The sequence below is a fragment of the Chroicocephalus ridibundus genome, chromosome 1 (genome assembly GCF_963924245.1).
Source record: "Chroicocephalus ridibundus chromosome 1, bChrRid1.1, whole genome shotgun sequence".
NCBI classification, from domain to species: Eukaryota; Metazoa; Chordata; class Aves; order Charadriiformes; family Laridae; genus Chroicocephalus; species Chroicocephalus ridibundus.
This window is the reverse complement of record NC_086284.1, coordinates 120,772,796-120,786,279: the sequence shown is the minus strand read 5'-3', so window position 1 is coordinate 120,786,279 and position 13,484 is coordinate 120,772,796. Positions and strand designations below refer to the sequence as shown.

At 40.4% G+C, this 13,484-nt stretch overlaps 1 protein-coding gene across 2 annotated transcripts in view; it reads left to right on the top strand.

The window, feature by feature from the left end:
- The window catches only part of EPHA3 (EPH receptor A3), a 234,489-nt gene extending 221,221 nt beyond the window's left edge, over window positions 1-13,268 (top strand). Inside the window, exons 16-17 of one of the 2 annotated variants that reach the window (XM_063348961.1) lie at window positions 5,840-5,995; window positions 7,477-13,268. In XM_063348961.1, coding sequence (XP_063205031.1) covers window positions 5,840-5,995; window positions 7,477-7,582 — 262 coding nt within the window. In that variant the 3' untranslated portion in view covers window positions 7,583-13,268. The remainder of the gene's footprint in view (window positions 1-5,839; window positions 5,996-7,476) is intronic. The other variant, XM_063348952.1, reaches the window with a different exon arrangement.
- Window positions 13,269-13,484: the final 216 nt, after the last annotated feature.

Below are 13,484 nucleotides of genomic sequence, written 5' to 3'. Positions count from 1 at the left end.
AATTTTGTTTGTTCATTGTCCTAGAGGAAGCTATGGTAAGGTTTTTGCCAACAGACAACACGGAGCCAGAAAATAAGAAGTCTAGGGTGACATTTACGTATCATTTTGCAGCAGACCATCAACCTTACCTGCATTCTTTGCCTTATTGGTTATTTGTATTACCCCTCTTCATTTCTCCAGCTCTCTTTTGACTTCAAAAAGTAATCACAACTTGCTTATTCTGACAGTGTGCAAATGTAACATGAAGCCCCTTGGGAAAAGCAAATCTGCCATCCTAAGAAGTGAATTGTATTTTAGGGAGTTACAAAAATTTTGCTAAGTTACAAAAAGTTACAAATTTTGCTAAGGGTGCCTTAAGAATAGGCATTAAGAGTTGGAACGCCAAAGATTCTTACCTTTAAGGTCCAGGGATAATCAAGTAAAACATGACTCTACTTCTCAGCATGTCATTTATTTCCTAGTCTCCTGTCAGTACATGTGTGTACTTATGATTCTGCTTGCTGTAGAAGATAAAACTAAAATTTGCTTTTTATGCCAGCTATTGTTTTTTGGTTTATTTTTTTTCTTGAAATAGGAGGTATCTTTCTTGTTACGCATGAATTCTGTGCTTTAGCTTGCCATAATCACAAAGCACATAGGATTTGTTTTCAAACCAAGCCTGGCTCCCTCCTAGGGAGCAATTTCACTTTACAAAATCGGCTTATAATTACCTAAAATTTGCCACAGGAAATTACGTTTTTTAAATGCTTTCCCCTTTAAAAGAAGCTGACTGTGGAAGAGGAAGTCTAGCTTTAAAAACTGGAGGTTGGTTGTGGTATTTGGAGGAAGGGATGGAAAGAGAGAGGCTACTGCAGTACGAAGTCTGGGATCATGTGTGCACACCTCCTCTGTCTATTTGCAGAATGCCAGCTTTCATGCAGAAGAAGTGGCAGGACATTTTCCTTTTATTTGTCTCAGTTCCTGGATTTTACAAGTTAATGTATCCCTTTCTCGCTAGGCAGCAGCTGACCAGAGACGGAGATTTCCATGCCCTGTTGGGAAGGGTTCTAATGATGTTTTCTGTGGTCTTCATCATTACTATATGGTACAGCAAAACTTTTCCTGTGTTGTGACAAAAATCTGTGCTAATGATAACAAACTATCGTTCTCCCTGCTACTGCAGATGACTCGAAGGTTAATTCCAACTGTTAACATAATGGGCACATCCAGAGACAGCTTTCAGCAACAGGGCATTTTGTAACCGGCATCTCGCGGTTAAATTTGTCTTTCTAACCTACGTCTTGCTGATTTTTTTCAGGGCACCACAGGTCAGTAAATATAACTCTGTAGATAGACACACAGTCAGAATGAACAGGATAGAAAGTCTTTCCATGACTGTTGAAAGATAGCACAATGGGGTATATCATAGTTGGTCAAAGCAACAAAATAGAGAGAGTTAAAAAAAAAAGGGGGGGGGAGGGAGAAGAAAAGAAAAGACAGAGGGAAATGTTCTATTTCACTTCCCCTGAGCAAACATGTAATTTCCATGATTTCTTTTTAATGACTCTCTTCTGAAGCTAGTAGGTACTGATTTATGAAAAGCTGTAAAAGATCAGGTGGAACCCTGCAGGACGTCGTTTACAGCTGCACGGATTGCAACCCATCTAATTTGTCTAGTAAAGTGTGAGCTCATGGCGCACATCACCCAGACCATAAATTTCATGTTCAGACCTTCTGTCTAGGGGCTGGGTCAGGGGGAAAAAAACTGCCGATGTGTGCAGATGCTCAGAAAGCCCAGCTTTCCCTTGGTGCATGCGAGGAGACATCACAGACTCTTCACAGTGAGGCGAATTCCTGTTCATTGATAAACTGTCCAGATGTCCTCTCTGAGGAGGAAAGTAACTAATTTTTGTTTGGAATCCTACAAGGAGAAAAATGATACTTTACAGTGCTGGTTATTCTGAGGTCACTTGCATTAAAATTAGGTCATATTTTTTGTCTTTATGATACTTTGATCCAAGTAATAAACATAAAAGCTCTTTTGGGCCACTCTAATTCCTAATCCTAGAGACCTGTTCTATTTCAACTTGTTTATACTTTTTTTTTTTCATTAGTGATTCTTGAGTCAGGCCTTGTTTTATTAGATTTAAGTTGAAAGGACATACTAGGCTGGAAAAAAAAAATCTCCATGCTTTATCACTAAGAACACTTCATAAATACTCTTAATAAATGTCTTGGGATTCCAGACACTATACCCAGAAAACTACAAATAAAAAGCATTGACTCTGCATGGGACAAACAGTAGTCAGGGAGATGCAGGCTGTACAGCTACTGAATAAAATTATTTTGGGCCTGATTATCTAACCTGAGCCTTTAACCGGAGATCATTTAAAGCTGTCACGTAGGTGCCTAAGATCTGTTTTTAGCATGAGAACAGTAACCTGAAGGGCGCTGCATCTTGTGTCCTTAGCTCAGTCTTTGCGTCACTGTGGCCATGCTGTGCTTTCCCTTCTTTACTGTTTTGGGGGCAGAGCAGGTTTCTGGTGTCTTCTTTTGCTTTCCTTTCCGTCTGCAGCTGTTCCCAGGGCGTGAGGTCCGTAGTTGGTACCAGTGATCATGGTCATTTGCAGCAGCTCCTGGTCCTGGCTGGGCTCCAGAGGGAAGTAGTCAAGCGAAAGGTGCCTGATCAGGAACATCGCTGCCCTGAGACCTGGTGAAAATTGATGGTGAATTTGCAGCGGTGTTATGTCCACTTGTGGTTTTGAAGTTAAGATTTTCAAGCATCTATTGAGCTCTTTAATTATGGCCTGCAATCCCAGAAGGGAGGGAGATATTAAAATAATTTTCTGAGCCTGAAAGAAATCAGCTGATTGATACAATTGGCAAAACATCAGAAGTAAAAGGTGCTGTTTAGTATGTAGAAAATACCAGAAGTTATTGTCTAGCAAAGCTATATTGTTCTTTCCTTCAAAGGCAAGAGGTAAAACTCTCGGTATGGCCGATGTGGTATCTCCTGATTCCAGTGCAAGTCAGATGTACTGCAAGGGTGTGCTATTGCAGTGCTGCTGGTCTGATGAAACTCAATAAAGACTGGTGTTGGGATAGAGAAGTTTTGTTTGGATTTTCAAGGCTGCTTATTTGCTGATATTTAGACACTTTGTTCTTTTTGGTGCCTTTACAGTCTCCTCCTTTATGGTTTTTCCAGTGCTCAGAGATGGCTTGGGCTTGGGTTTGGGGAGAAGAGGGTGTTTTACAATACAGATCAGTTCTCCAGCACCAGTAACTGTCACCTACCTATTACATTGCGTAATCTCTGCTTTTAAATTACAGTGTTAGTCTAACCACCTCTCATTTTCACTTCTTTCCAGTGACAAAAGTCACTTCAGATGGATACAGCTGAAGTAGTCAGACTCCTGTGCAGGTGATGTTTCATTAGAGCCATGGGGAAAAAGAATTATGGGACAGAAAATAGACTGTAAAATTGCAGTGCTAACTGCTTTGAACATCCTCTAGTTCCATCTGCTGTGCTCATGAGTAGCACCATCATAGTAGCACAGCAAAGCACATGCTTAGCTTTAAGCCCGAGATAGACACCCATAAGGTGCTTTACTTAAAAAGGAGCATGTATATTTCTGAGTGGGCGCTAAAAAGCTGTCCAGTATGAACATGCGTTTGTCAGTGGAGGGTAAAAGGCAGAAATAGAGCTGATGTCTCTAATAACATCTGACTAGTCAAGGAAGTCATTATTGTACTAATTAGCACAAAGAGAGAAAGGTAATTAGAATTGGTAAGATGTCTTGTCAGTAGAAAGAAATTACTGATTGTATTGCTGTTCAGGGGCTTCTCACACCTCTTCTTAGAAAAAATAGCAAGTCAGCGAGGAGGAACAGCTGAGAACCTCACTGAGAACTGGGTGTCTCCTCCAAGCTGTTTGCCTGGAAGGCCAATGGCATCCTGGGGTGCATCAAGACGTGTGTGGCAAGCAGGACGAGGGAGGTCATCTTCCACCTCTACTCTGCCTTGGTGAGGCCACACCTGGAGTACTGTGTCCAGTTCTGGGCTCCCTGGTTCAAGAAGGGCAGGGAACTGCTGGAGAGGGTGCAGTGAAGGGCTACCAAGATGATTAGGGGACAGGAACACCTCTCTTATGAAGAAAGGCTGAGAGATTTGGGTCTCTTCAGTCTGGAAAAAAGACAGCTGAGGGGGGATCTTATCAACACTTATAAATACTTAAAGGGTGGTTGTCAGGAGGATGGGGCCAGGCTCTTTTCAGTGGTGCCCAGCGACAGGACAAGAGGTAATGGGCACAAACTTGAGCATAGGAAGTTCCACCTAAACATGAGGAGGAGCTTCTTTACCCTGAGGGTGGCAGAGCACTGGCACAGGCTGCCCAGAGAGGTGGTGGAGTCTCCGTCTCTGGAGACACTCCAAACCTGCCTGGACGCGTTCCTGTGCAACCTGCTCTAGGTGACCCTGCTCTGGCAGGGGGATTGGACTAGATGATCTCCAGAGGTTCCTTCCAACCCTACCGTTCTGTGATTCTGTGGTTTCAGAGAGGACAAACCCCCTGCCTGGAAATGCTTGTCTCTCCATGGACTGCAGCAACAGTTCAGAAAACTAGCTGGGCCTATTTGTGATATTTTTAGATGGCTAAAATGAAGTGTGGTAGACCCTGACTACTGACTCCTTGGGGAAGGGCTGGCATTTATTTTTAGTCTTGATGCTCTCAAATAAGAAGTTGCAGTATGCTCACGAGACCATGAAAACAAGAGCATTCATACCTGACAGAACTGAATTTCTGGATCAATATGGGAGCAGCCATTTTTGACATTTGCAATATGAAAAGTGCAGAGTCAGCTGCAATATATTCCTTCTTGTCAAGAAATTATATATTTCATCATTATTTTGAGAAGGATATGTCTTTCTCAATAGCTTATAGGTAGACTTACACAGGTGGAAAAAGGTTTAAATGGGCAAAGAAGCATAGACAGGTTTTGTTTGATTTATTGCATTGGTTTTGTTTATTTCTTACTGGTTTCTTCATCGTTTTCTAAGGCAGAGAACTCGGATGCAAATCATGTCACTTCAGCATCCTTCATGAGCACCACGTTAATTTCAAAGCCAGGAGACGATTCAGTTCTTACTTCTAAATTGTTTCTGTGATATCCTTACAAAAGTTTCAGTCTTAGAGTAAGCATCAATTTTAAACTGGTTATGGCAATTGCATTTTACATTCAGCTAAGTGTATTTATTAACAAATTTCCTCATTTCTGCTTCTGTGCACTGCAGAATGCAAGTCTCATGCAGTTAACGTTTGTCTCATAAATTCACTTAACATTTGGTTTTTAGACTTGATACGGGTTTTTTAATGCCACTAGTGTCTTTGTACTTCTAACTTAGTAGCAGCATTTAGGACTTGTCAGTGGGCCCCAATACTCTGAACATTTGATATGTGTAAATTCTACCAACACGCTCAACTTGGAGTCTAGAGTGCGCTGTTTGTGTGTTATTTGGGACTAGGTGAATTACATAAATGTAATCTAAATTAGGCTGGTCTTTGCTAATGCTTCACACATTAAATTGTAAGATAGCAATACACTTCATGAATTGGTGATGCTTCGGTAATTTAAATGTGGGCATGAAAAGCCAGCGCTTTTAGGCAAGATGATTACGTAGCGCTCATCAGAGCTGCCAGTGTGGGTAGCTGTGGTGGCCTCAGCAGCAGATAACTTCCACAGGGGAACAGAAAAGCCACATCTAGCCTGGAAGCTCCTGCTGATGCCAGTGCTAAGTTAGACACAAAATGAATCCGTATGTATCCCTGCTCCCTAACTTTCATCACATTCTTTTTTTATTTCAGGCCATCAAATCTTCTCCTGGACCAAAGTAACATTGACATTTCAGCCTTCCGCACGGCGGGTGATTGGCTCAATGGTTTTCGGACAGGACAGTGCAAAGATATTTTCACAGGCGTGGAGTACAGTTCCTGTGATACAATAGCCAAGATTTCTACAGAGTAAGTTTGAATTGACTGCAGCTCTTAATCACCGCTTGTGGCTGCGTTTTACAAGTTCAAACATAAGCATAAGAGTAGTGGTTTTGTACGGAGTTTCCAGTTTTTAGCTAAAATAGTCTTACATTTAAAGACACAAATGTAAATTATTGTTGTAGTTGCAATACATATGCAGGAAACCCAGATACTCTGGTGATTGTGTGAAGGCCACGGTCCCATAGATTTTTCTCACTGATGCCAAGGAAATTCCTAATTCCTTCTGATGCAGTAGCACCGTGCATCATCTGGTACACCAGCATCACTTTCTTTCACTCACCGTTTAGGAGTTTCGGTGTTGATTCTTTATATTCTGCCTTTTATATGGGGGTTTCCCCACAGCTGGAACGTGTGTCAGTCTTTTCCTTTATTGCCCATTCCATATTCTATCAAACCAGGTGAGACAGAGCAAGCACTGTGTAGCTGCTTTCCTCCTACGCGGTGTTAATTATTCAGGGGATGAACTCCCTCCTGCCTCTAGTTTTGATATTAAAACATGCTAAACTTGTAAGTTTGCAACTTGCAAGTTTATTACATTTAAATGCAATCTGTCTTTGTTCTTGTGATAAGGAAGAGTAGGGTAATGTTCTCTCTGCACCCGAAAAGGCATCAAGTACAGTTATGAACTTTCTGTCAAAAGAAATCTCGACTCCCTGTTGGGCTGACTGGATACACGACAAGTTATGAAAAAGTAAGCAGCAACTGCAGTATCGACAATTAAACACGTCAATGCTGTTAATTAGTGTATTACTGCAACTATAAAAAGGCTGCTAATGGCTTTTTGTAACAATTACCCTTTGGGGACAGCCCAGAACTCCTCTAGGAATGCCCAATTTCCTGTGAGCCTGTGTTAGCCCTCTGCAAGTGTTAAACCACTTCTGTGTCACACGAGGAACAAAGAGACTGGACGGCCTGGAGAAACGGGAGGTGAAAAACAGAGTAGATGCTGGAAGTTTGGCCGTGTAGCCGTTAATCTCAGTGCTGATACCAGAGTTAAGATGACTGTTCAGAAGGTCTGTCACATAATAGCGAGATGTTGGCACAGCTCAGGAGCAGCGATCAGGCTGGTAAAGGGGGATGGAGACAGTAGAGAGGCTCAAGATTGCAGCTGGCCCAAAATTGAATGCCTTGCCCCCAAGTCCCAGTGTGTGTATCACTGGAGAACACTGTTTCATTGTCTTTTCTTCCAGGTAAGCAAACACAACAAGGCTAAATGAGTTTTTTCTCTCTTTTTTTTTTTTTTTTTTGCAACCTCCTGCTGTTTTCATACAATGGCTCTCAGTATTTTTCGTACCAGGGTTTGTGTTTCAATGGTATTGCCGTACCTGGAGGCTCCTCCAATGCAGCAATATAAGACGAGCGAGTTGATTTCTGTTTACTCACATGATGCCTAGGAAACACAGAGGCAGTATGCTCACTCACCTGGTGCATCTTCTCTTTTTTTCCAGTGACGTGAAGAAAATTGGCGTGACGGTTGTGGGGCCTCAAAAGAAGATTGTTAGCAGTATCAAAGCTCTAGAAACTCATACAAAGAACAGCCCCGTTCCTGTGTAAGGTACCAAAATGATGTTGCTCAGGAGAGAAAAAAGAGAAAAGTTGCATCACAAGGCAAAAGCAGTGGCTGATAAACGACAGAATTTAAAGGATTTCTTTGAAAGAGCTTTGGAAACGTAATGGTTGAAATTTCAAACCCACTAAGACACTCAAATATTGAGTATAAATGCCTTAAAAATAGGAGTGAACTTGTTTTCTATCTGTTAATCCTAAAGGGTGGGTGCTCTTGACTGACTGTTAATACAGATAGTAAATTTCAAAAGAAAAAATATGTAAAAAATCCTTCCAAGTAAAAAGCAGTGATACTAAAACCTAGAGCCATTTGAATATTAAGTGACTGAATAACATGAAAACCCATGGACGTAAAAGCTGTGTATGTGATCTATACAGCAAACAAGAAGAAAGAAAGACTTGCAGTATTTTTATACAGAAGAGATCTGTAACAGGTATTTTATTTCTTTAAAAGCAAGGAAAATAGAGGACTATACCTCACTACCTGTCTGGCCATATTTACTATAATGTCATTGTAACATGCTATTTCAACTTCAGAAAGGAACACAGAAATAAAGTTTGTAGTGACTTTTAGTTGACAAAAGATTTTCGCCATTATGTTAGCTACCCTAATTGTGTTCATTTAAACAGAAACAAGTCTTAATTTTTAAAAGACTTATTTATTTCCTTTGGTTTTTTTCCATTATTGTTTATATTTATGCTTAAATACCTTAACCTGGCTGTATTATTGCCAAGTGCCAAATGTTATCAAAACTTCATTGGTTCAACCTGAGAAATTGTCTGAGGGTTAATTGCTAGATTATTTTGTACTCATAACATCATATATGAAATACAGAAGGAAAGAAAGATGGTCTTTTTTCCAGCTCTGACTCTAGATAAAGCATCTGGACTTGTTGAGATTCCTTCCATTTGCTGGGAGGGGTATTTTAGCCCTGGCTTGCGTTCTGGCAGAGTTGTGTGCATATCAATCCCTAGATCAGTATCCGGCCCGATCAGGTACATACATCTCATTTACTTCCCAAAGGCCTGCTTCCCTGACAAATAAGGACCCCTGTTCTTGAATGGTGTCCGGGTGTGAGATTTGCCTATCAAACATTAAAAATAGTCAAGCTTGCATCCTTCGTCAAGTGAGGATGCTTTCTGAGTTCCCTGGGGAGTGGGCCATTTCTGGCTTCCATCTGGCAGGCTCTGCTCCCAACCCTGGGAACTGGGAAGTGTACTACCACGAGGGCAGCCACTGGTAGTTACGCCGAGACGGTGACTTGCAGACAAGGATAAGTGGATAGTGTAAAAGGATGACTTAAGTTTGTGAAATGGGACTTTGCTATGTAATTTTTCCTAAGTCTGAGCCAGAAGACCTCGGCCCAGGTGCTGCCATTTTGCAGGAGCCTTACTTTTTGGCACGGGTTCCTTAGGCACCTGTTCCTTGAAAGAAAGCAGATAGGAGACTACCTTTAGAAGAGCATTCACGTTTCCTGGTGGAAAAATGAAAAAGGGGGAAGGTGGGATTCGAGAGTCCTCCGCCATCTGCAGCATCTTCCCAGTAGCGAGCTCTTAAGCTGTTATTCCAGAGCACATCCGTCCCGGTTCTGAGCAGACATGACTTTCTGCTCGGAAAGTGAGTGGTTTAAATCACAGTGTGAGGCACTTCTTGTGCTTCTTAACATTCTAGATGTGATGCCAGGCACGCAGACATCAGGCTTTGGGCACTAGTGGAAACCACTCCTATTCCCAACTTGCCACGCTGGAATATAAACCTGATTCTGATGAACATCAGTAAATCCCTGTAAGTCCAAGGCTGTGCGGGAGGCAGATGTGGCATGCCGCATTTCGCTATGCGTTTAAGCAGGTAACTAGTTGTGCTTTCTTTGTTGTATTGGTTTGGGTTTTGAAGCTCCTTGTAGCATAGGGCACATAAGTAAGGGAAGAATCGGTTTCTAGGATTTACGTGGCTGAATCAGCTTATAAATTGTTCTTCGTGGTTCCAAGACTTATTAAATGTAGAGACACAAAGTTTATCACACGTTGCTAAATAGAAGCAGAATTAGAGACTTTTTAATGAGTGCCGGCAGTGAGCATGCTGTAAAGGACTGGATCTGAAACACACTTACAGATTCATAATTTGTTGTATTTTCTGAAAGAAAAATGAATGGGACTTTAAGTAAGTTGAAATAAAAAAGGAAAAAAGGAAGAAAATTAAAATAAAGCACTTCAGATGTAAGGAACACTTCTCCTTATCTGCCAAAACCTGTCGTGAAATGCAGCATGCTGAATAGAAAAGCTGTATTTTCCCGTGCTTCGTTCATTCAGAATCTTTCTTTTCTTCAGTTTGAGATTGCTTTAAGTCAGATGTTGTTAGTGCATTTGAGTCACCAAAATCCATTTGCAGACATTGTGTGGGTACAGCTTTTTATAACGTATTCCTCATGACATTTCTTGTCAGCTTCATTCTGCCACTGGAGAGTGGGGGAGAGGGGCCTGGGGTGGGGGGAAGACATCTGTGAAATGCTTCTGAAAACACAGAACCAGTTCTTAGGGTTTTAGATGACGACTGAAAACTTTGCACCAACCACCCTTAATTTTCTCTTAGTGCCATGCAATGTTCCTTGACCACTGTTTGAGCATGCTCAGCATAAAAGATTAAATCTCACTGATGCTTGGGGAAAAATAAACTCGGTTTTGCTTTTCTTTGCTATTAGGAGTAGGGAGTTTTCAAATACGTTTAGTTTTCTCTCCTTGTGAAAAGTTGATTTGTACTGTAAGTGGCCTCTGTTGCAAGCATCCTACACTCCCTGTCCCCATGTACATATGTATACATAGCAGTGTACAATTCTTCATTGTGGAGTAGAGAAACTAGAATTCGTGTGGCCATCTTCCTGTACAGGACTTGCATCGGTTATCGACATCAAGCAAAATGCTACTACTCATAAAATGACATGGCATATTATTGGTTTTGTATCTTTAAATATAGTTTCCATTTTATTTATTTCTGTTAACATATCTAGTTTTGTGCTGTTACTTAGCATTCAATAAGCAATGTATAGATGTGATTTGATTGGCAATATGTATTTACATTAACTTGTATTTCAAAGCATTACTTACTCATTTAGATTATATATTGTGCAATTGTAGATGGCCTCTTACTAATGTAAAATGATTTGTAGTGGAAACATTTATATTTTTATAATAAACATAATGAAAGTATTTTTTACATACTGGAATACTGAGGTGATTGCTTGGAGGACAAAGGAAATTTATTTGATTAGAAAAGTGTGATAAAATTGTAATTAAATATGGATAAATTCTGAATGTTAAAGCATGGGTTCAGAGTGAAAGCTAGATATTACCTATATTATCTATTAAAAGAAACAAGTAGTGCAGGTTTTAACTAGGTTGACCAGCCTTTGTGCTAAATTGACTTGCATCGGTCAAAGACTTTACTTTCTCCGTGGATACGGGAAAACCGTCTACTGCAGCCTGCCTATGGGATATTGAAAAAGCTGTCATTTATTTTAGTTGTATCAAGTATTTCCAAACTTTTGCTTTTCTTCCTCCCTTGCCAGTGGACCTCTTTTCATCTTATTACTATGTTGAATCCAGTAAAAGATGTACTTTTCAACAAAATAAAAAAGCCCACCGCTTACTGTAATTTAACCCCATGATCATTTCTTGCCTCTGAGTATCTGTATTAGATAATGTTTTGCTCCTGTTTTGTTATGTCCCTACCAAGTTGTTTCTGTATGCTTCACTGAAGTACAGCGTCTTTGAAAACCCCAACATACAACTCAACTTTGCATCTCAGGAATTACCTTCCTAGAAAAAATAGGAGTGGTTTGAATGTTCACCAGTTACTTGAGGAGTGAAGTTACAGGATCTTTCTGTACCAAAAAGGATTTTGCATGCTCTTGTATATTACTGTGCTTACTGGTGCAAAACAATGAATGATATACCTGTCCTGGAGTCTGTAAGTTGATAAACTTTATGGACATGGATGTGGCAAACTTTTTTTGGCATTTTGTCTTGGTATCTTCAATAGAAAGGGGATTCACCGAAAAGAGCTACCCAGAATTAGACTTAAGTGATAACCGCTGGACTGAAATACACTTGTTCTTCATAACACCGGTATGCCTCATGCTGTGCTGCTGTGGGTACCTACAGGGTCATTTTAACTTCTAATGAGTAGGTTTCAATGCTATACTTGAATGACAGGGAAGCAGCTCTCTGTTGGTCTAATCTATGCAGTGTGCAAACTACTTACATTCTGAATAGGTTTCACTTCATCAGTTGTGTTACACTGGCTTGCGTCTGTCCCTTTAGCCTTACTGGTACGTTGTATTTGCTTTATCTCGCAACAGGCACCGTGGATATTAATGCTTTTATAACTGTTGCATTTATTGTAAAATGGTATTAATACTCACAGCCAGTTCTGGAGTGGCAGTAGGATGCATTCACGTGAAGAGCAACAGAACAAGCAAATGCCTTGCAGCCCACCACTATTCACCTCAGATCTGGAGGGATGAATTGCTAATAATCAGTTCCACAAAATTTGGATATGCCTCTTTTTTTTTTTTTTTAAGTAATATCCAAGTGACATTTTTCCTCTTTACATTCCTTCTTAAGGATGATGCCCAGGCCTAGATATCTACACTGGTAAAAGACTAAGCAGTGCCAAATGGAAACAGACAATTACTTCTGCTGTCTCACATATGCCACTCCTGTTCATTCAGACAAATACCCATACTATTGACTTCCCTTCATTTTCTGAGCCATGATAATTCCTCACATCCTTTCCAAACTATCACTGCCTGGTCAGTAATTTATATGTGTGCACTTAGATCCTTTTTCAGTCCTCAGTCCAAATGTTTGTGTATTTCTTAAGGAATTTTACTTTCCTGTTTTAAAAATATTTCTCCTAGAAATATTTCTCTCAGACCTCATTCATTCACACGTATAAACATGCACGTGCTCATCATCTAGGTTACGAAACACGTCCAGCACGAAACACGAAGGACAGCCTTCTCTTGGCTTCTTTGTTATGCTTTCCAGATGGCCAGAGAACCTCTGATAAATGAAGAGTACTCGGTACGTAAGATTTTTCAGGTCACTCTGCTTTCGCATTACAATGATTTCATAATAGGCCGTTTTTCCCCAGTTAGCTCATAAGAATGTCATGTGGGACAGCACCAGAAGTCTTACTAAAGACAAGATAAATCACATCTACTACTTTTTAGATTATCCTGTCACAGAAATAAATTAGACGAGTTTGACATGATTTGTTTATTCTTGACAAATCTTAGTTGGTTTCTTAAGACCCTGTAATCCTCCAGCTGCTTAGAAATGTATTGTGTGATATATGTATGTATCTTTCTGGGTATTTGAGGTTAGCATACCTAGTCCATAATTGCCTGGCTCTGCTTCTCTCTTTTTTTTAAAGGTCAGGATGATCTTTGCTCTTCTCCAGTTGCCTGGACTCCATGACTTCTCCAAGAAAACAGCCAGTGGCTACCCTTGGACTAGTCTCTTAGTTGCTATAGTAAATCTCACAGACTCTGCAATCCTGAATGCAATGATCACTTGTTCTGACTCCTAGGATTCCTATTGTAAAATAAAAGTAAAGTACATGAAGGCAAATGTTTTTCCTGCATGCCCAGGTTTTCAGCTTATGTCTTGAATTTTCGCAAGCGAGCAACTACTATGAGTCACCATTAAAAAAGAATGTAGTAACATCTGTTTTGTTAGCAAATTTCATTATTTGTTTTTAATTAGATTGAACAACTGAGGTTCATCACTACTTGTGTGACTTACTTTGAGGTGGGATGATAAGGTCAAGCATCCTACGAAGGTAGTTGGGATCCGCTGTCTGGGATCATTAGAAATCTTTTAATTCACT